Raw genomic sequence first — 21,863 nt, 5'->3', positions numbered from 1 at the left:
CTTATTATTCATCTACCTTCATTTACTTCTAGTTGATATGCCAAAGAAATTGATTGCCTTCTTCAGGGTAATATAAATTTGTAGATTTATATGTTCAACTACATCATCATAATTGTTAGATATGAGATATATTCATCCTTGCTGAGATCCCACTGCATCAACTGTTGTTTTCACTACGAGAGTTACACTGATTTGTGAAACAAACATTGTTCTTAATTAACACCACTAAAGATTTCATCTTTATTCCTTTTCTCTGAAAACTCCACTTCCAAATATAAGATAGGTGTAAAAAAAAAAAAATAGGCCTGGTACAAAAATACAATGATTGAAAACATTTTCTTGTTGATACTCTTTTTTAGCAGATGACTTAAAATGAAAATGTGTATCCACTGTCTTAATTAATGTTTCCACAAATGAAATAAGTTTGCTGAATATCCTGAGTTGTCTGATAATCCAAATAATGTATTTAATTTCATTATCTGAAAACTGTTTGCAGGAGATGGTTCCAGTTTTCCTTTAACTTTACAAAAGAAAATAAAAAAAATTCGTCTAAAACACTAGTGAGATCCTTGGTTTAGGAATTTCGGATGTTAATAATAATATAAGAATAATACAAATCAATTGATTTTATATTTTTTAATACAAAAAAAATATATATATCGTATATCCGAAACAATAGTCAAATCTTTAAAGCACTAAATTTTATGTTAAAAACTTTTCACAGGTATTTTCCGGGTTATTGGCGGAAATTTAAGTTAATTTTTCAATAACCTGATATGTATTTTTATACATACTAAAAAAAAGAAAGTAAAAAACAAAGTAATTATAGAAAAATTAAGTCACATCATTGTTTCCTTGCTGATAGGCTTAAATTTAAAGTACATCAGGTGAAAAATTGAAAACTCGTTCTAATTAAATCATAACATTATTATTATGTACACTATGGCTTTTTGTGAGGAGATTATGACTAAAGAAAATTAAATAGATTCTTTTATAGACATCAACAAAATCTCCGTTTTTCTATCACTCACTTAAATTTGGAGATATTAGTATTAAGAGATCTTTCACCTAAGAACTTTTTCCTTAAGGGAGCTTAATTGAAAATTCTTTATTTCCTATTAGTCCGATTAATGGACAAATATTTTATTTCAATTCAAAAATATCATTATTTTTGTTTTTAATCAATTTTACAGCCTAATAAACATGAAAGAAAACAGTCTACTAGCACGATTAATGCAAAATTGATGGACAGAGAGGCGTAGAAACTATATGGACAGATTTGAAATTGTTCGTTTGCAAGATTGTTTGCATTTTTTATTGAAGGAGCTGACATAGAAGTTTTAGTGTTTTTTGATGAATTCCGCAATACTTGAGGAGCAAACAATTTTCTTTTGACAGTAAATTTAGTACAAATGAACAAATAACTGTGTTAATTGCTTGGCAAATATTATCACTTGTAAGAATACACATGTAATAGAATGTATTACTAACTAAATGAAAATAAAATTTATTTAGCTCGTTTTTCGCTTTCACATTTATTCTAAATCCTTCCTTCTGATAATAATTCACCTAGGATTCCAAAAATGTAATCTAATCAAATTAAAAAATATTTCTGACTTTATTAAATCAAACACTGGCTATACTAAAGTCACGCCCGTTCACGCAGAACATAAAAAATACACTTACAAATTTTAAATAAGGTCTACCAAAACTGAGCTATTAAGGATGTTTGGAAAGAAACTTAGCCACATTATTTCGTCTTAAGATTCCATCGTTCCTTTTAGAATTAAAGTTGTAAGTTCCAGAATTATTTTATGAAATTAATCCTAAATCATTAGGAGTAGGTAGAATCCCTGGGATACCAGAATTATAACCACAAGAAAATGCAGCTACTTTGATAATTCTTTCTGCAGTAACTCGGCAAGACAAGTTATCCTGCAAAATAAATAAATAAATGAATTAACTGATGAATTAATTGGAAGTTTGACTGTATTTACAATATACGTTGTAATGTTTGACTGGGGTCGAGAGAAACAATTTTTTTTTTTTTTTTAAGAAAGTTCATTCGTCGTTTTATACATTTCTGGAATGTTTCTTCTGAAATTAGGGAAGAGAGTGTTGTGGTTTAGGGGATGAGGGAAGATTAACTACCCAGAAAGGAAAATTGTGCTTTTTAACCCCAAACAACATTGAAATGTGTATTCAAACTTATTCACACTAAAAAAAAAAACGTTAAAAATACTCATTATTGGTTATAGTTTATACAAACCATAATCTGGCCATTAAAATAAGGTATACTGTATTCATCAACGAAAACAATAAGTTCTTTGGCTAAATCAATGGAACCCTCTCTGCACGAACCATTTATAATACACATTTTAGATGCCACAAACATTGGCATAATTAGTGAAATATCTCTTTTGCACTGAAAAAAGAAAAAAAGAAGTTAGCTAGTTTAAATGTAGAGAATCTGATGATTTCCACTTATAATGTATCTGTCACACACTGCACTTATTCACTGAGTCAGCCAACTGATGAAGAATGGAAATTACACAACCTTCAGGAAAAAATAAAGTTTTATTATAAAATTAACGATATACTAAACTCACACTGCAAATCAATTACATTTACATGTAAACCATCATTTAAGTTTGCACGATCGAATGCATTATCACTGTGATTCAGTAGGAATTATTTTCTGATAAAAGTAAATAACCAAAAAATTATTAATTACTGGGTTAATAAAAAAAAATCTAATTACTCAGCAACATTTCAGAAAGGAAAATGAACAATCCAACAATCTCCCAATTGTTGACATAAAACTTAAGGCAAACCCAAACACTAGAAACTATCAACCCTCCTAAAATTTGGAAGTCAAAATCGGTCTTTGAAGTAACTTTTTTCTTATTTAAGGCACTCTTTTACTACTAAATTCTACTTGGCAATATCCATTATTTTAAAACAATATACAAAAAAATTACTCACTTTTTCAATTGCATTCGGCACGGTTGTATCCACAACGATAGCTACAAAATCAACCCCAGTGTCTGGCTTTTCTGAATTTATAATATCTGCTACATTTTCAGCCAGTTTCAATTTGATATCATCATTGTATAATTTTTCCGAGATATGTATTATACTCTGTTTCAATCGTTCACAAAATTTCTGAGTCGAAATGATCTAAGCCATGGAAGCGTTGAAAATGAGATAATTTTGTAGTTACTTTAAATGTAGCGGTAATAAAGATTAACTTAATATTTTACTGATACTAAACAAGTCTGACTTACCATAATTGAAAACTTATAATCGTTCATTGTAATTACTGAGAAATAGAAGACTTAAGATTTATATCATTACAGAATCACCAATTTTCACTTATTCATACACAGGATACCATTCTATTAATTCTTTTTTGTGTACTGACTGAGTTCGCTCTAAAACAGATACAATTCTAGAATAGTATTTGAAATGAAACACATTGAGAGACGAAACAATCTGAAGGTTGGCGGGTAAAAATATGATACTTCATAACCTCCAGTATATTAATTAAACAACACCACAACATCTGATGATATTTTTGTTAAATTATTTAATATTTCAAACAAGATATTTTATCCATCTTTAATTTAAGAACTAATAAAGGTTTATTTTTAATTAATGACCAATTTATTTTGCAAAAATACATTTGCTTTATGGATAGGCTAAGGTTAGACCGTGGCGATTTAGTTTTGTGCTGCGTCTTAAAAGGAGATAATAGTGTCAGTGGCCAGGGTAAATTGCCGATATAATTTTACAGAGGATTAGAGAATTAATTGCATTGCAAGTGTATCTGTATTACGGAAATAGTTATTTATTAGTAAAATGTCTAAAAACCCTGACATATTCAATAAAACAAATCGCAATGATCGTCTTAAACAAATGTCCCAACAGCAACAATTGATCGAGGAAAAAAAGCGACAGATACAAAAGAAATTTGAAGAACAAAGAAGAAGAGAAGCAGAAGAAGCTCTAAGATCATCAAAAGGAGATCAATTAGGAAGGTAAAATATGAAAAATGCAATTAATACTTTTAACTGGGACTTCAATTTCGTTTTCAGTTTTCAAAACGGTAGTTGTTTTTTAATTCGATATGTTTTAGTGAAGAAAAGTTGAATCCTAATGTCTTTTCCAATGATGGTAGTTTTTTAGACCAATTTCGTAAACTTGCAGGACGTGAAGGTGGTAAGTATCCTTAAAGTTGTATTTTGCTTGAATGAGAAATAGTTTACTTTCTTAAGTCAAACAGGTACTTTTTTTGGCTTAATAAAATATACAGCAAATTTTAGTTAACCTGGTACGCTTAAATTTAAACATTACTTATATTGAATTAATCAATATATAGATATTGACATTATCAATATAGATTGACATTAGCACACATTACTGATCAGTTGCATTGGATAGATAGATCCAGTCGGGAGGAGTCCCAAGACCTCGCAGTACGATTAGAAAGTATAACCTACAGTTACCTTTTTGCAATTATAACAATATGGAGGTAGAAACTTGATCAGTTGAGAATTTAATTCGAATGTATTAAGCTTAAAATAAACCTAATTACTTTAAAATTAATATAGAATGTTCCCACCATATTCCAGAAATTTACTAAGTGTTTCAAAAAATGTATGTTTGAAATCAGTGTAGCCCCCCTTTCGAATAAATTACGGTAAACTGGAAACAAATCTGAAATTTCAGCCAGCAATGTAATTTTAGAGACATAATTTAATAAAAAAAAATTAAATTTATATTTTAAAACAATGATTGTTCGGTAAGCGGGAGTAACTTCTTAAGTGAATAAAAATTTCTATATAAGAAAGCCGTAGAACTATTAAGTACATAAATGAAACTTTTTACAGTCTACATTTCGACAAATATGATTGCCTGCAACAATGCTTTGATTAGAAGCCATATTGTTTTGTTGCTAAGAAGATTTTACTGTATGTTATAATAATATTAACTATAAAGATAAGATATGAAGACGAGGGCGGGTCTTATTGGAAAGATCTTATCTATCGAGAGTTATGGTGCCAACCTCTAATAAAATCACTATAAAGCATCTCCTTTTTTTCTCCTTCCCATATAAAAAAATTAATCATTTTACATTTAAGATATAATGAAATTAAAAACTGCAATATAATTCTGAATAAACAATAGTGACTTTTTTTTTAAGGAATTGAGAACCGAGAAGATCAGAAGCAAAACCGTGACAGGTCACGTTCTCCTTGCAGTATAAATGATAGTGACCATTATAAACAAAATCAACAACACCTTCACCAACCCCAACAAATAGGACAACATTATTTACAAATGGACCACCATTTTCAACAACAAGTTCAACAGATGCAACAACAACGGCACATACATCAACAACAGCAGATGCTTATGCAACCTCGTCAAGACCAACGTCAACAGTTGCTGCTGATGGCCAGAGCTCCTCCTCCACCTCCTCCACTTCCGCTACCACAAAATATACCTGCCCCTTCGCCGCTTCTGCCTCAGTCTATTCCACCTCCGTCACCAATCAATCCTCAGTCGATTCCACCTCCTACACCTTTAGTTCCGCAGAGTATTCCTCCTCCTTGTCCAGTTCCTCCAGTTCCTCCTCCATTAATGAGTCTTCCCACTCCTAACTACAACTTACCGCCTTCATTGTTGGCTCCACCTCCACCGCCGCCGCCTCCAATGCCACCTTGCATACCACTAATGCCACCTTCAGATAAATTAACATTTTTACCCTTAAATAATCCATTAACAGCCCAGCCAGTTCTCGATAGTGGTAACTACTCTCTACCAACCAGTAACTCCTCGGCAAAAACTGCATCTGATGATCTCATTTATTCACCATCAGATCATCTACCACCACTAATAAACACTGCACCGGAAATCCTCCACAATTTTTCTTCACCATCAGATCAGCCTAACTATAATCAACCGCCGAATGCAACACAACTAAACACAACACCATCGTCGACTACTGATGACATTAAATATCCCTCACCATCAAATCAGGCTACAGTACCTACGATAGATGATCACAGCGGCTTTTCTCAAAGCTCGCCTGCATCAACGACCTTGCCACCATCATCTGCAGAAGCTGCCGCATCAACACCTCCACAAACTCCATCTATCAACACTTTTCAGCCAGGATCAACCAATTTACAAGAATTGTCTACAAATTCCTTTCAGCAAACAACGCTGGTAGCAAGAAATTTTTCTGAAGGTAATTCTTCGTTGATTTTTTTTTGTAAAATACATATCTTTCTACAAAAATTAAAAAAAAGATAAAAAGGCAATTACTCCATAAACTGAATTCGATGTACTATTTTTAAGACGTGAAGTAAATTAGACAAAAGGAGCCAATCAACTAGTAGAAATAACAGAAATATTGTTTTTTCACTGCCCTGGGAAATACTTTTCTTGAAATTTCCTGGATTCTTCTCTTTGGTGTTTTTTTTCTTTTAAAGAAAAAAGTCTCATATCTCAGATTAACTGTTTCGTTTGGTTAAACTTTAAAGGGCTCGAATCTTATGTGTTTGTAGCGACGGATGAAGTTTTGAATAGCGATTGCTGACATTTTTACGTAAGAAAGAGAGATCAGAGATTCATTACTGTCCCCTTAAGTGTATGTACATTCAGTGGAACTATATTAATTTTGTGGGTTGAATTTAACAGGCTTGACCTCGTTGCAAAAGCGATTGCATTAAGGAGACTGTGCTTTCAAAATCCACAAGTACCTGAATGTGATACATACCTTTTTAAATATAAGCTGTATTCTGGCTTGAAATGGAATCACTTGCTTCCTGTAATTACTAGGATAAGCTTGTAAAATCTTATCTCATGATTTCACAAATTGGTCTTCTGAACGAAGGTTACCTGCTAAATGAAAAGGGAAAAAAATTATTGAATAAAATTGATATAAATTGAATTTGCAAAATTCAAAATTTACAAAAGAAAATTATGAACGTGGAATTTGAATTGAACTTTTAAGAGTAACTGCCTTGAATTTTAAATACAAAAAATTAAGTAAAATAATAGACGTCTCTCGGAAATATAAATTTATATCTTTTGTGGACGTTGGTAAAAAAAAAAACACAAGATATGGTCTTAAAACGTGTCACTTTAGTGCCGTATGATAAATATGAAATAGATGGTTGACTCGAGTTTACTAGTTCCTGCAGACAATAACCAGGGCATTACTGAGCAGAACGATGGACTGTTTAAAGTAGACAAGGATGCAGATCAATCTCCTGAAGACTCCAAACAATGGTAAGTTTAAATTATCTATAATTGATTGAGATGTTTACGGCATCACCAAAAATTAATTGGGGGCAAACAATGCAATTCTTTGAATGAATTCTGAAAGAAAAACCTACGATATGTGACTTCAGAAACTTTATAATAAATTAGTCTATGAATACTTTTGAAAAATATATTTAGTAAACAAGTAGCCTAATCTCATTTAGGCAGTCCTATATGAATTTATATCAAGCAAGTATTTTGATAGGTTGATTACTGTTACAAATAATTCGTATAATATTTTTCATCTTCAGGTTTACAGAAATGGAAGCCAGTAAAGTAGATTTAACAACGACGACTGCAACTTCGCTGGATGCTGTCAAAATTGAAATCAAGACTGAAGAAAAGCCAGATGGGGCACCTATAATACAACCTTCGACACAATCGAGAACAGGTTAAAAAAAGAAAATCTGGTTTATTTTCACGGTTATCTTGGGAACAAGTTTATCCCCTAAATCGCTGAAACTCCAAAATTGTAAAGAGGTCGATTAGTGGATTTTTTTTTTTCCAAAAGCTAATTCTCTGGTCCCAACTAAATCAGATATAGAATTTGAACTTTTTACGATTTTCCCTTTTTGAGTCATGCTGGCCACTTGTTGACCAATTCGAAGGACCGCTTTTGCGTACTCGAGAGGACATTAAAATGTGAACTTCAGATGAAAGTTCGCACAAATCTACACGATAATAGTACTACTGCTTGTTTACGAGTAGCAAAAATTAAAATATGTTTACATTATTATTTTTTTTTATCAATTCGAACACATAGCATTCATGTACGAGCTTAAAACGACCAATCTTATTAATATTCGCAGTTAGTCTATGTAATCTAGGTCTGTGGTTAAAGCCAATATTTCAGTCTAAATCCATGATGCGATAGTGGGGCTATTGGAGCTATATATAATTAACTACTAATTATTATTAAATTACTACTAAAATTATTATATTTTAAATGAAATCTTGTTAAACACTCTCATGAGGGTGTTAATTTCTGTTATAGTCTATTATATTTAAGTCTAATGATTTTTAAAGACTGAAATATTGGCCTTATTGTAATCTACAGATAAAAATGGAAATCTATATATAAAAATCATTTAAGGAAGTTTTCTGCATTAATTTTTAGGTGAGAGGAAACGAAAGAGTCGATGGGGAGATTCTACGAATACCATAGCAGACACTGGAACTAAATCTGCTCCTGCCCTCCCTACTGTACCGCCTTCGACGGCACCGATTATCAAAGTACCAGGTAAAACAGTTGGAAGATTAATCCGTCTACAATATTATTAGATTTATTGCACTTAGGGGCCATAAAAAAGTTTTAGTTAATGTGGTGAATTGTGTTTAATATTTAGGTATGTCTGGATACATGATTAGCAAAGTTACCCGCACTGATCCTGGTTTACTTCAGTATACTCGCACTGCATATGGAAGTACCAATTTATCTGAAGAGGATTGGAAAAAAGCTGAAGATAATTATAAGGTCCGTATTTTGGTGTGGTGAAGGGAGGGAGGTAATTCTTTCTCCTGTAGATAATTTAAAATTACAAATTTTAATATTTTCCCTCTTTCATTAGGTACATCTTCTATATCAAGATATGATGGCAAAACGGGAACAGGTGGAACGCTTGCGTGCTATGGGTAAGAATAAATATGAATACGACAGCGATGAAGAGACTGATGGTGGTACTTGGGAGCACAAACTGCGGGAGAAAGAGATGGATGCAACAAAACAGTGGGCAGAATCTCTAACAGAGATGGCCAAAGGGAAACATCATATTGGAGACTTTTTACCACCGGATGAACTAAAACGGTTCATGGACAAGGTATGTGAAAAAATTCTAAAAAAAATATTAATAATGCTTTACTTTATCAATATTAACGCCGGGTCATCTTGTAATTTGCAGTACAGTGCTATAAAAGGAGCCGGAGAACCTGATCTTTCTGATTATAAAGAATTTAAACTGAAAGAAGACAATAAAGGATTTCAAATGCTGCAAAAATTAGGATGGACTGAAGGCCAAGGTTTAGGATCGGATGGTGGAGGGATCCTCGATCCTATTAACAAGTATTTAACTTACTTTTTCTCAACATAAGATGCATAAATTTGTAAACACATCCACATACATCAAAACTAGTTTTTTGATGTTTTTCAAACTCTATGTTATATTAATATTTATACTCTGCAGAGAGCTTCTAGAGAAACATTAAGTCCTACCCAAATAATCAGTTCCAATAAAAGCCTAGAGATTTATAAATAGTTTTAGATCTTACTGAATTGTTTCCTTATCTGGCAAAAAATGTTAAGAAATTCTCGCCGCCTTGTGCAATTCTGTCTTTTACGAGCAAACAAGAAAATTAATAGATGTAGGTGCAACTAGGTGAATAAATACCCTAAAAGATGTTGTTGCAAGTAAAACACCTTGGCAAAATGAATACAAAAATTATTTAATAAAATTATCTTGAGAGTTTAAAACGTATAAACAAGTTTGAGAAATAAAAATTTAATTTTTTCAGCACAAAATAACTTGCAAAATTAATTTAGCGAGAATTTTATACCAAATCCAATAAATAATGTCAGTGACAACAGTTAATCAAATTAGTAAGAAAAAAAAAAGAGGATTTTGAAGAAATAGTTTTACTACGCACTTCCCTATTTTCTATTATTTATTTGTTCAGAGCACAAGCGAGGGACCACCAAGGATTAGGTCTTGCACGGCCCGGAGAAGTGACCAGTGGAGACGATGAATACGATGCGTATAGAAAACGAATGATGTTAGCATATAGGTTCCGGCCAAACCCATTGGTATGTAACTTTACCATTTGATTTTTTTCTTTGGACTAAGTATTCTTCAGTTCAACTTGATTGACTACATCATCTCGATTTTATTTTTACAGAATAATCCTAGAAGGCCTTACTATTAATTGAAGAAAAGGACGAAGAAGAAGAAAACAAACCAACTAGTTAGCTCCTTTCACCGACTTTCACCTTCCGAGCATAACATGAAACCATTAGTTTCCTTTTTTTTAAATCCCTGTTCAAATTCAGCGAGAATTCTTTCAGAAAAAGATATCCTCCAATGTGATGACTGTGAAAATTAATTTTATTAATCCTTTATAATTATATTTAGAAGATTTTTTTTTTAAGTTTTACGAAAAAACTTACTATTTTTATTGTACATTTATTTATTAGATTATATCATCATTCAATAATAAATAAACTTAGACTGTTATTAATTTTATTAATTTTTTATTTTAATTTTATTAACCTTGGAGTAGTATCTTATTGATTTTGCTATGAAGTAAATAAAAACACCTTGTGCCATTAAAATCAATGATTTTCTCTTACTTGGAGATGCGCAATATTACAAGATATTTTGAGATTTCAGACCGTTGATCCACCTTCAAGGGTTTCGATTAGAAAATAAAAATATGAACTTAAATTTACTGTTTGAACTTTCTGAAGAGACCATCACAGAACAAAAATAAATAAATAATATTATAGGCATGACGAAAGTAACGGGTGCCGCCGCAACCACAAGGTTAAGCTCCGAAGTTAACACTAAGCGTGGTCAAAGGCAAGGTGATAGGATAGTGTTAACATATACGCTAAACATCTTTTAATTAAGAAAATCTCCAACACTGTTGTATTCACTCGCAAATGTTGTAGTTATCGTTGTATTTAGGAACCCCCACTGTAAGTGAAATGTTACTACGTTTTGTAAGTGAATTTTATAGACCAACCATTGGAATCCATACCTAAGAATGGCAGATGATGGAATGGATTATTAGATACTTAACGACCTGAATGATAAATACGAAAAGGTCATAAAGAAATGAGATGGCCATGGGCGGGGTGAGGAAAATCTCTAGAAAAATTGTGGAATCCATATTTTTAATGAATAAAGATTGGTCACTCAGTCGAAACGACCTTGTAAGGTGCAAATATAAATTTCAGCTACCAACGGATTATTTCACGCTGTCTAAGAAATTAAATAAGAAGAAAACCTGATTATAGACTAATTTTTCCAAAAGATACCTACTATTGATAGCGCAAAATACAATTTTTATTGACAGAATGTGCCATTCAAATTATAGGAACATAATTTGCGTAAAATTTAGAAGGGATGAATCTTTCTATATCTTTGGACCAATTTTGCTGATTCTTATTTAAAAATACCACTCAAAGTTAGAATGAAGTTCATCTGCCTGCCCTGACCTCTGTTACTCTCTTTACAAACCACATTTTGATAACATCATGGTAGCTAACCTGCAATTGTGTTAACGTTTGTTTTTATTGACATATTTGGGAAAACTTATTTTGACATTTACTAGTGAAAAAATGAATGTGATTCTAGCTGTGAAAATGTATGTAACTAAAATGGCCGAAGAAAGTGGGCCGGGTATGAAAGTTCTACTTATGGATAAAGTAACAGTAAGTTGACTTATTTTTCAAATTAACTTCAATTTTCCTCTAAACGTAAAAATAAATTAACTTTTTTTTTTGTATTATTCTTTCTAGACTAGTATAGTAAGTATGGTTTACAGTCAATCGGAAATACTTCAAAAAGAGGTGTACCTTTTCGAACGTTTAGATTCGCCAAGTTCTACAGAACCAATGAAACACTTAAAGTGTATCGTCTTTATTCGGCCAACAAAGGATAACATTGGTCTTTTATGTAATGAACTAAGAAATCCTCGTTATGGCATGTACTATATATGTAAGCAGAACTTAGAACTTGAAAACTGTCGTAGAGAGTCCCGATGCTATCAATATTTTCATTTCATAATTTTTTTTTTTTTACTCTTTCAAGATTTTAGTAATATCATTTCAAAAGCAGATATTAAAACTTTGGCCGAGTGTGATGAAATAGAAGTAGTAAGAGAAGTACAAGAATTTTATGGTGATTACTTAGCAGTTAGCCCTCATCTATTTACACTAAATATTAATGGTTGTTCGCAAGGTAAGCTTGACTTTATAATTTTACTACTTATTCTTATAATAATCAATAATATTTAGTAAAATACCTTGTTGATGGTTTTCAATCATAGATCTTGACTGGAATCCTACCCATCTTCAAAGATGTACCCAAGGAATTACAGCTGTGCTTTTATCTTTAAAAAAGTGCCCTTACATTAGATATCAAGGTTCATCTGGAATGGCCAAAAAATTATCTGAAAAAATAAGAGTATGTCATAATAAATTATATTTTTTAATGACAACTTTTTAAATTTTGTTTTTAATAGTACAAAATTTATGATTTAGGAAATTCTAACAAAAGAATCCAGTTTGTTTGACTATAGACAACCCGACGTACCTCCGTTATTGTTAATATTAGACAGAAGAAGTGATGCTATTACTCCTTTACTTACACAAGTATGTATTTTTTTAATTAAAATTCTTGAATGTTTGGATGTTTGGCTATGGATTTTATGGTCTTTATAAGGCGTGGGAACTGGTATTGGCTGGTCAGATTGAGTACCTAATGTTGAAATAGTGCTGAAAAAGATGTAACACCTAGATTATTGTACGCGGCAGAGGTGTGGGACTCTAGCGGAGATCTGCCAGTATTCTGCTTGAGGAACTTCAACAGTGGATTTATTTGTTGAAATGACTGAATATACTAAATTCGTGTCTTTCTCGAAATTGATGTTGGCATGAATTGACTAGAGATCCACTGTTAAGGATATCCACTGTTTAGTGTTATATAGTGGGTAATGTTCCTAACAGAAATTTCCCGTTAATATAGCCCAAGTACAATATATTCCCTAATGTATAGTTAAAGTGCAATTGTCTATCTGTGACCTTAACTTTCTAAGTATAGATAAGATGTATCAGGCTCTTCAGTTTCCTAAAAATGAAAAGAGCTTCAAAGAAAAGCTTAAATTTTTAGTCAATACAGAAAAATTACTGCTTCAGAGCCTGTAATATCTTACTAAATTATTCCTAATTATTCGAGATAGAATCTTAAGTTTGTTTTTTTAATACAACTATTCTGTTCTTAACAAACTCCTTGTATCTTTTGCAGTGGACTTATCAAGCAATGGTACATGAACTTCTTACTATATCTAATAATCGCGTAAACTTAAGTCGTATACCTGGGATATCCAAAGACTTGAGTGAAGTTGTGTTATCGTCAGAGCATGATGAATTCTATGCAGATGTAAGTTTATTTATTTTTTAGTATGAAGTTAATTGTTTTAAAATAAGATGGTTAACATACTGGTACATCAAAAGTGTAAAAGAGGGAATTACTTTTGTTAACTGAGTTGCAAATAATCAGCAGTTTTAGTTATTATTAATTGTTGGTTATATGTAATTTAATTTGTTGCAGAATCTATATTTAAATTATGGAGAAATAGGACAAACTATGAAAGAATTGATAGATGAGTTTCAAAAGAAAGCGAAAAGCCACCAAAAAGTAGAAAGTGTTACAGATATGAAAGCGTTTGTAGAACATTATCCTAATTTTAAAGTAAATTTTATTGTAATACTGTGTTGCTTTTTTTAAATACTATACATTCTATAACTTTTTTATTTAAATGTTTAGAAAATGTCTGGTACAGTATCAAAACATTTAGTAATCATTGGAGAACTATCATCGTTGGTAACAAAGAGAAGTTTATTGGAGGTATCTGAAATGGAACAGGAAATGGCGTGTCAAGATCAACATTCTCAACATTTACACGTAAGATTTTATAAAATATAATTAGGTTTATAGATAATGTTCCTTTTTTACTTTTTCTTCCCAATAAGTGAGATCGTATTAGATTCTGTAAACAGAATTGTCAGTTTATTTAAATGTTCTGAAATTGCAGAATTGGAGGAAAACATTAGTTGCTAGTAATGTCGGTGTTTCCAGCCGCGTGCAATTTAGATGTTCTGAACAGAATTGCTTAACAATGAAATTTGCTAGGACTCACTCATCAGAAATTTCCTAATAATCAATCAGGCTTCTCTAAGGGATTTTTCAGGATGTTAGCGAATAAAATCTCTAATAACTACTTTACTGTATAGAGTTTTAAACCTGATAGCGTTGCATCACGAGTTGTTGATAGGAGATATTTGGTTTTTTGCGCTCATCATTTCGCCCTAGACTAGTGGGGAATATCCTGGATCTTCTTAAAAGAGGGGATTTACTTAGTAGAACTTTCAGGGAATGGTGCAATAAGCCTTTTAGCTGCACTGCCATGGCGAATAGAACCTTTTCCAAGGTAGAATAATTAATTAAAACTTGTATTAAATCTTTATTTGTACGTCCCATTAATTAAATGATATTGTAGGTATGAAAACAATGTAATGAAATTTAAAAAAATATAAGTCCAAGAATGAAGAATAACTAAAATTTAGTTTTTCTATATACCTTTTGAAATTTTCTACATGCCTATCTTGCTTGTATTCTGGAAGTACAATGTTTTATTAAAAATTCGTTTCTTCAAACTATTTTGTAATTCTAAATTCTAACAATTGATTTTTTTTTTCAATTTAAATAACTTTATTTTTTTCTAGCGCCTGAAATCTTTAATACATAATAGCAAAATTATGAACGAAGATGCATGTCGCTTAGTTATGATTTACGCTTTAAGATATAATAAACATTCTAACTGTGATATATCAAGTCTTATTGATGCTTTAAAGAAACGAGGTGTGCCAGAAAGTCTATATAAGGTAAATGCAAAGATGGAAACAATCGTTTTACTTCTTTCAATTTATAAAACAGAAGAACTTAACAATTTAAATTAATAATTTCAGATGGTGTACAATATGCTTGAGTATGGTTCACAAAGTTTTGAAACAACCATTGAACCAAATTTAGTAGCACAAGATGCAGTTGTAAAAATTACTAAAAGATTTTTCAAGGTTACAAAATATTACTTTAGTTTATAAGTAGGCTATAAAATATAAATAAATCCTAATATGAATAATGTTATTTAACAGGATTTAAAAGGCGTAGAAAATGTATATACCCAGCATGTTCCTATTTTAAAAGAGACTTTAGATGAATTGATCAAGGGAAGATTAAAGGAAAACTTTTTTCCTTTTTTAGGACGTTCGCCAGCCAATAAAAGGTATTAACTTTCATTGTTTTGCTACCTATTGTTTTTGATTGGCCAAACTTGAAAAATCCCCTCCCAACTCGGTTGTTAAGAAGTTATTTTGAGCACTGGTTTATTGGGTATAGGGCTTAAAAAAAGTTTTTCTATCTAATCGAACGTTTGCTCGGTTTGGAGTTGTGCCCCATTTGCTCCAATTTTTATCTTTACATCTATTTTTTTTTTTTTTTTTAAGGGAAATGCCCAACTTTATGACGTCCTCTAACGCTTTGACACTATGGATTCGTTTAAACGCCTGTCCCTACTTACTCTTAATCCGAAGAACTAAATGCGACACACTATTGCATATCAAATCATTCTTTACAATCAGTTTAACAGGAAACTTTTATTTACAGAGTTCAAGATGTTATAGTATTTATAATTGGTGGCGTAACATATGAAGAAGCACTTTGTGTTCACCTATTAAATAAAAGTTCAGCAAATAGCGGCGTTAGAATCGTACTTGGCGGTACAACTATTCACAATACCACTTCCTTTATAGATGAAGTTGGCACTGCGACTTTTGGTAAACATATTAGGCATTATCGATATAAATAATAGAGTAATTGTTTCATAAATATATATATTCGTATGAATGATTCCTTGAAATGAAGAATATTTAAAAAAAGAGACGGATTCTTACATAAGGTGTGCATATTAAATTACATTTTAATTTTATTCAGCTAAATTTAATAATGATGTTCTCTATTATATATCATGAAAAAAAATATTGCTAAGCATTATTTAAAGCATAGAAATTTGTACAATTGTATAATATCATTCATTTTTATGTTGTGTATATTAATATGAAATTGTTAATAATTCCTGATTGGAAGAAAAAAAGAAAAGCTGTTCTAAGACAGTATTGGATGATTTGAAAAACGAATATTTGTCTTGACGTCGAGCGTCTTGGTACGATTACGATTTCAAAAGCGGGTCGGGACCTACGCCCCCACGGCACCGCAGTTAAAAGAGGCTTATTGTGTCCCTCCCTTCATGATCTAGCGAGTGCTTGCAGTAACCAATTAGATTGATAACTGTTATCTTGCATTTTATCGGAGAAAGAGTAGGTTTCCCATCTAGTACTCCAAAAGAAGGGGCTTAAATTATCCTTGATCCACTTTAAGGCATCTTGATTTTAAATTCGCTTAATTGATGTGAACACTCATCGCATTAAATGTAATTGAAGTTTTTTAATTTCTTTGTGCTTACATTTTTTCTACAAAAAAAAGTGTACGTGTACAATTTGTGTAATTAGAAGTACTTCAATATTGTACATGTGCACTTGAAGTAATATTTTCGGAAAATTGCTAAAATCGTTATACGCACTTCTGATCAAGTCGATTTCCTTCAAACTTGTCATTTGTATTAAAAATTTAATAGTAAATTTTAATTTATATTTTCCCAGTAGAATGTATAAATAAAATTAGAACTACTTCCTGAGTTAGGCGGTTCCACTAATTCTGGAGACTGACACAGTCACAAACAAAGAGTCTGGACTCAAAAGGGACCTCGGAACGAATACTTCCGGTAAATCTCGAAATTGAAAATGTGACACAAATGCAATACTTCTTCTAACCTAGCCCAGAGGGGGGAAAGTAAACATTTTGTCACAGAATCTCTTTGAAATTAGTCTATGAGTGACCGACTAGTTAGGGGGGCTTGCTGTTTCTAACCCTTTTTGAACTTCGCGTTCATGAGTTAGATCGCTTATCACAAATTGTGTTCAGTGAATCCAAATTCTCACTGTATTTTGTTCATTACTTTTTCGTGATTCGTTCATTGTTATCAGTGAAAAGCTAGCGATTTATACCTTGCGTGACAAAGAAAGGGCCGTCCCAATATCCCAAATGCTCTGTTTTTTATCTGACATTCCATATCACTCTAACGGTTGGACTGGACCTATGTATAATATGTTAGATTGGCGTTATCGTTATTAAATGAGATTCTTGTGTTAAGGCTGGAATTTTCGAGGGCGTCAAGATCCCTTTAGAAGTGACAAAATCGTAAATCACTTTGCTTTTTCACTAAAATTCTAACACATTTGAAAGTAAAATAGAGCAGGCTAAAATTTAAACTTAGAGCGTTCACTATTTTTCATCGTTAAATCAAATCAACTTGAAAGATACCCTTTCTAACCACACCCTTGAGCCTTTTTGTGATGCTCAGTTTTCTCTTATTTTTATGACCTAACATCGGACAGGCATTCCGGTGAAGAGAAAGTGTAGAAAACATTTCATGGTATCGAATCCAGGGCAAAGCTGTTAATAAATCAATTTTACGTTTTTAAAATTTCTTACAAAACTATTAAGAGCTTTGTAAAAACATCTGGATCTCATTTTCATTCTTTCACCCATTTTGTGAAGCTCGCAAAGTTGTATATTTTGGAGAAATATAAACATTTAATATTATTACTTATTATCATTATTTAAATGTTATTATGTCTGTAAATGATATTTAAGGTAATTTATAGATATTTGTAGGTTATTTTATGTTATCTTTTTTGTGTGAGATGAGACTGACTAATTTATAATTAAATTCCAGAAGTAAATAAAGTAAAATTTAATGGTTAGGATGTATAAGTAATTTTCTTTGAAAATAGCAGAGGCTACATTAGAAGTGAAGTTTTGTATTTAATTTATTATTAAAACAACGAGTAATTCCGTAACTATTATTGAAGCAACTTATTTTGAACTTACAAGTATTTATACAAGACACTATTTATAGAGCAAATAAAAAGACGGAGTAATGAGTAGATAAAGGAAAATAGAAACATAAATGAAACACTTACAAAATTTGACACTGAAGCTCTTAATCTTGCGGGACAGTATGAACCTTAGGTATTCGTCAAGACGGCTAAGGTTTAAACTCCAAAACTAACCATCATTGTTTAATCGAAATTGGTCTCTTTGTAATAGAATATTTCAGCAAGTTTTCTTAAATTATCAGTTTAAATGTTCTTGAGGTAAGGCTGAGATTCAAGCGGAGCCAAGATCCCCTGAAGAAGTGACTTCTTACGAATGTGCTTATGGAACTGTGGACAGTGATTGTAATATTTAGAAGAAATTTAAAAAATTTAGCACAGTACCCTACATAAAAAGACACTAAACCTGAATTTATATATCATAATATATATTTTATATATATTTTATATAATTATTGTACTTTCATTGTTATATTTGATATTACTTATTTATTTATTTATGCTAAAAGAAACTGAAAAAGAACATTGACTTCAAACATTGCTTTAAAACGAGGAAAGAACAAAGTATTTATAAAGCCGGATTAAACTGAAGAGAATGAATAAACGTTAGAAGTAAATAAACATAAAATAATAACTGAATTGATGAGTTAGTTCAAATTACATTTCTGTACATCTTTTTTTTTTGGAAAAAACTGAAACCGCAACGTTTTTACTACTGAATGGAAAAGCCTGAATGCAAATACAGAAACTGGGCAAACCTTTACATTCAAACAAAGTAAAATTTCTTCTGTTCAGCAGCCTAACAAACAGAAAATTTTCTACTGTTACCTCACGAGTATTTACTGTACAATAGGAAACGGCTTCTATTTCAAAAAGCACCGATCAGATTCATTCCGGCATGCTTTTCCTGATCTGGAAATGAGAATTTGTTTTCAGTAATTTAGATTACTGAAGAAGATATTTTCAGCTAGCTCACTTTCAAATATCTACTCATTGCTTTGATTTAAATTTTGTATATTAAAAAATAATAACCCGATTACTGTTCATGGTGACTCCGTACTTTTATTGATCATGATGAAGTAATCATCCACCTAAGAGTTAATTTTCTTTTTCCAAAGAGTTACTGGAATGAAACTTACCCTAAATTGTAATAATTTATTTGGTGTTTTTTGTTTTTAATTACGGAAATTTATAAAGAGCTCGTAATGTAAATTCAAATATTAATATGTCTCAATTTCTTGCTTGAATTTGTAGATTACACAAAACTAGTTTATTAGCAATGAATTATTATGATATATAAAAAATTATTGTACTTTCATTGTTATATTTGATATTACTTATTTATTTATGCAGTAAAAAGATGTTTATTTTATTTTCTCTATTAATGAATAAAAAATAAAAATAAATAAATAATAGCATTTTAAGCACTTTAAAATGGCATTAACAAACATTTACAGCCAGCATTTAGCTTGAGTTTACATTTTAAGAAATAATACGACCCATTAAAATTCATTTAAGTAGCTATTTACTAAATGAATATTAAGAGTAAAATGCAAAACAGTCTAATAGGGGCTCTACACTATTATTAATGTTGACTAAAAATTTTTGAAAATATTATTAGAGAAAATAATGCAAGATAAAACTTCATCAATCAGTATATTGTTAAAAAATTATATATTCCATATTACCTGACGTCAATACTGGCGTTGGAATTAGCGCATTAACGTCCTAGAGCAGGGGTGAGCAACCTTTTTAATCAATGGGCCAATTTAAATTTAATTTTTTTTTGGCGGGCCGCACATAGATTAACTCTTATTAATAATTTACGAAACTTTATTTATAATAAATATTAGAATAAAAAAATATAAAATTAAAAAAAAAAAGTAAAGATTTCATACACAAATTTTAATGCAAGATAAAAACAAACAAGTCACCGACAAGTGTGTATCTCGTCACAAAAAAATCGCGCAGACGCGGCGCGTTCGTATTGCATGTTTAAAAACGTCGTCGACAAGTAACTCGCCATAAAAAAAATATTTCGGTTTAGTATGTACTACCATTTTATTATAATTAATTTTATAACAATATATCGATTGGAGAAAGTCGATAAAATAAATTCAATTTTAGAAATGCTTGGCGGGCCGCGTGTTGCTCATCCTTGTTCTAGAGAAAGATTAGTTTTTCTCGTTTTACTTTTGGAAACTCTTACTCGCTCCTAGGCGAGATTTTAGCGCCTTCTAGCTTTCCGCGTAGTAGTTTTGGTCCCATTAATACCCGTACTTCAAAATGAATAATAAAACTTTTGAGAAGTTTTACAGTCCAGATAATTCTTAGCCCTGAGAAGAAATCTTCATAGCAATGGGTCATTTATATCTTTAAAAGTTTTATGGTTTTATAGAAGAGATAGTTATGCCTTTCCTACTACATATGTTGACTATCTCATAGGCTAGACACCTAGTGTTAAAAGTGTACGGTATATCCATTATTAATGGAGTATTGTCATTATTATTGATACAGTAAAGCCCCCCCAAAAATAGAAGTTTCGTCTTTTTGGTGCTAGCTACAATTAAGCATCGCAATTTTTCTAGTCTTTTTAAAGAAATTTTTCGATGTACTATTACTTTGTTTTAAATGTAAATAAAGAATTTAGGAATAATTTTTTTCTATTTTTTTTTTTTTCATATAAACGAGATTTTGTAATGTTTTCATTATTATTTAAATAAATCTGGAGGAGTATTTGTTACATTTTTTGTTGTTGCTGGATTTAGCAGATGAACCTAAATTTCCTGACACTAAAGACTTAAGCCCACAGATTAAAATTCTCAAAAAAGTATGTGACTACCATTTTGGTTTATAATTATGTGAACAATCTGTTTAATGCAATCTCCTTTTTTTCGAAAAACAAAATTAATCAAAATTCCGAACATACCACGCTAAAGAAATACTTCTTTTTCGATAGGATAAGAAAATGCACACGTTGCAATTTTTGTTTTTTGAATAAAATTATACTTATAGGCATCCACGACAGATTTGGTTTGATGTTGTCAGTGATTAATAAATAGCAAAAGAGAAAAGAAAAAAAATGAATGAATGGCGAAAGATAAGAGTAGCCTGAGTTTAAGACGAGAGATTCCCACTACCGTTCACTCCCCACTATGTTCTTATTGTTTCAGGGGGAGCATTAATAAAACACATTTGTAGAAGATCCAAGCACTCAACTAGTAGCATATACATCTGTAAAGATTTGAGTTGTTTTTTTTTTAGTGTGTAGCTAGAAGTCATGGAGAACACTGGAGACGGTGTTGGTATAGGAAGCGGAGGAGGAAGTGTGTCAGTGAAACTGGAAGTACCGGAAGAAGAAGTACCAATGACAAGATTCAAAGTGGCACGCGTCTCCATCACAGATTCAACTTCAGTGCGTAGTAGTTTGTTAACACCTGGAGATGTTGCTTTAGACGGAGGCGGTACATATGAATCTAGTAGAAGTCTTGGCCAGCTAACCAGAGAAGTTTTACCATCCGTTGAAAACTATCGTGACATCATCTCGGCCAGACATGCCCTACGACCAACGTTGGAAGAACTGCACGAAGCCCAATTTATTGACATTGTAAGTAATTAACCGATTATTCACGATTTCAAAATATTTATTGGCCAAGCTTGCTTTTTTGGACTAGGCACAAGTTATCATTCTAAGTGCATTTTGACAATACACAAGTGTTTTGACATTTACTAAAATTTC

The 21,863-nt window shown here is 31.3% G+C and overlaps 4 protein-coding genes across 8 annotated transcripts in view; 3 read left to right on the top strand and 1 right to left on the bottom strand.

Moving 5' to 3' along the window:
• Window positions 1–611: 611 nt before the first annotated feature.
• LOC141457054 (uncharacterized) lies at window positions 612–12,496 on the bottom strand. The gene is made up of 6 exons (XM_074133570.1): window positions 12,355–12,496; window positions 6,788–6,912; window positions 3,288–3,434; window positions 2,986–3,180; window positions 2,270–2,425; window positions 612–1,935 (listed from the first exon to the last, which is right to left on the bottom strand). Exons 3-6 carry the CDS (start codon window positions 3,312–3,314, stop codon window positions 1,813–1,815), a joined length of 501 nt encoding a protein of 166 aa, XP_073989671.1. The 5' UTR covers window positions 3,315–3,434; window positions 6,788–6,912; window positions 12,355–12,496; the 3' UTR covers window positions 612–1,812.
• On the top strand, window positions 3,694–10,568 carry LOC141457051 (uncharacterized). 3 transcript variants are annotated; one of them, XM_074133564.1, is made up of 11 exons: window positions 3,694–4,040; window positions 4,139–4,221; window positions 5,207–6,256; window positions 7,215–7,302; window positions 7,587–7,726; window positions 8,453–8,575; window positions 8,682–8,809; window positions 8,904–9,152; window positions 9,234–9,394; window positions 10,006–10,132; window positions 10,225–10,568. In XM_074133564.1, exons 1-11 carry the CDS (start codon window positions 3,862–3,864, stop codon window positions 10,249–10,251), a joined length of 2,355 nt encoding a protein of 784 aa, XP_073989665.1. In that variant the 5' UTR covers window positions 3,694–3,861; the 3' UTR covers window positions 10,252–10,568. The 3 variants fall into 3 exon arrangements, with proteins under 3 accessions (XP_073989665.1, XP_073989664.1, XP_073989666.1); XM_074133563.1 differs by having other exon boundaries at window positions 7,206–7,302; XM_074133565.1 differs by lacking the exon at window positions 4,139–4,221 and having other exon boundaries at window positions 3,705–4,040; window positions 7,206–7,302.
• Vps45 (vacuolar protein sorting 45) lies at window positions 11,577–21,423 on the top strand. 2 transcript variants are annotated; one of them, XM_074133566.1, is made up of 13 exons: window positions 11,577–11,761; window positions 11,849–12,047; window positions 12,141–12,290; window positions 12,379–12,515; window positions 12,593–12,703; window positions 13,356–13,490; window positions 13,662–13,802; window positions 13,878–14,015; window positions 14,837–14,995; window positions 15,080–15,187; window positions 15,266–15,396; window positions 15,777–15,946; window positions 21,298–21,423. In XM_074133566.1, the coding sequence occupies exons 1-13, from the start codon at window positions 11,669–11,671 to the stop codon at window positions 21,393–21,395; spliced, it is 1,770 nt and encodes a 589-aa protein (XP_073989667.1). In that variant the 5' UTR covers window positions 11,577–11,668; the 3' UTR covers window positions 21,396–21,423. The 2 variants fall into 2 exon arrangements, with proteins under 2 accessions (XP_073989667.1, XP_073989668.1); XM_074133567.1 differs by lacking the exon at window positions 21,298–21,423 and having other exon boundaries at window positions 15,777–20,867.
• Window positions 21,306–21,863, top strand: part of LOC141457050 (bumetanide-sensitive sodium-(potassium)-chloride cotransporter-like) — a 30,648-nt gene continuing 30,090 nt past the window's right edge. For both annotated transcript variants that reach the window (XM_074133561.1, XM_074133560.1), the window contains exon 1: window positions 21,306–21,731. In XM_074133561.1, coding sequence (XP_073989662.1) covers window positions 21,405–21,731 — 327 coding nt within the window. In that variant the 5' untranslated portion in view covers window positions 21,306–21,404. The remainder of the gene's footprint in view (window positions 21,732–21,863) is intronic.

Source organism: Rhodnius prolixus, unplaced genomic scaffold (genome assembly GCF_049639745.1).
Source record: "Rhodnius prolixus isolate KJV_2025 unplaced genomic scaffold, Rpr scaffold_10, whole genome shotgun sequence".
Taxonomy (NCBI): Eukaryota; Metazoa; Arthropoda; class Insecta; order Hemiptera; family Reduviidae; genus Rhodnius; species Rhodnius prolixus.
This window is presented reverse-complemented; position numbering and strand designations above follow the sequence as displayed.

Coding starts and splice junctions, on each gene's coding strand:
- LOC141457054 (XM_074133570.1), bottom strand. CDS start 3,314: ATGAACGATTATAAGTTTTCAATTATG. Junction 3,181..3,287: donor ATTATAAGTTTTCAATTATG/GTAAGTCAGACT, acceptor TCCATGGCTTAG/ATCATTTCGACTCAGAAATT. Junction 2,426..2,985: donor TGCCGAATGCAATTGAAAAA/GTGAGTAATTTT, acceptor TTCTTTTTTCAG/TGCAAAAGAGATATTTCACT.
- LOC141457051 (XM_074133563.1), top strand. CDS start 3,862: ATGTCTAAAAACCCTGACATATTCAATAAAACAAATCGCAATGATCGT. Junction 4,222..5,206: donor ACTTGCAGGACGTGAAGGTG/GTAAGTATCCTT, acceptor TTTTTTTTTAAG/GAATTGAGAACCGAGAAGAT. Junction 10,133..10,224: donor GGTTCCGGCCAAACCCATTG/GTATGTAACTTT, acceptor TTATTTTTACAG/AATAATCCTAGAAGGCCTTA.
- Vps45 (XM_074133566.1), top strand. CDS start 11,669: ATGAATGTGATTCTAGCTGTGAAAATGTATGTAACTAAAATGGCCGAA. Junction 11,762..11,848: donor TACTTATGGATAAAGTAACA/GTAAGTTGACTT, acceptor TATTCTTTCTAG/ACTAGTATAGTAAGTATGGT. Junction 12,048..12,140: donor TTATGGCATGTACTATATAT/GTAAGCAGAACT, acceptor TACTCTTTCAAG/ATTTTAGTAATATCATTTCA.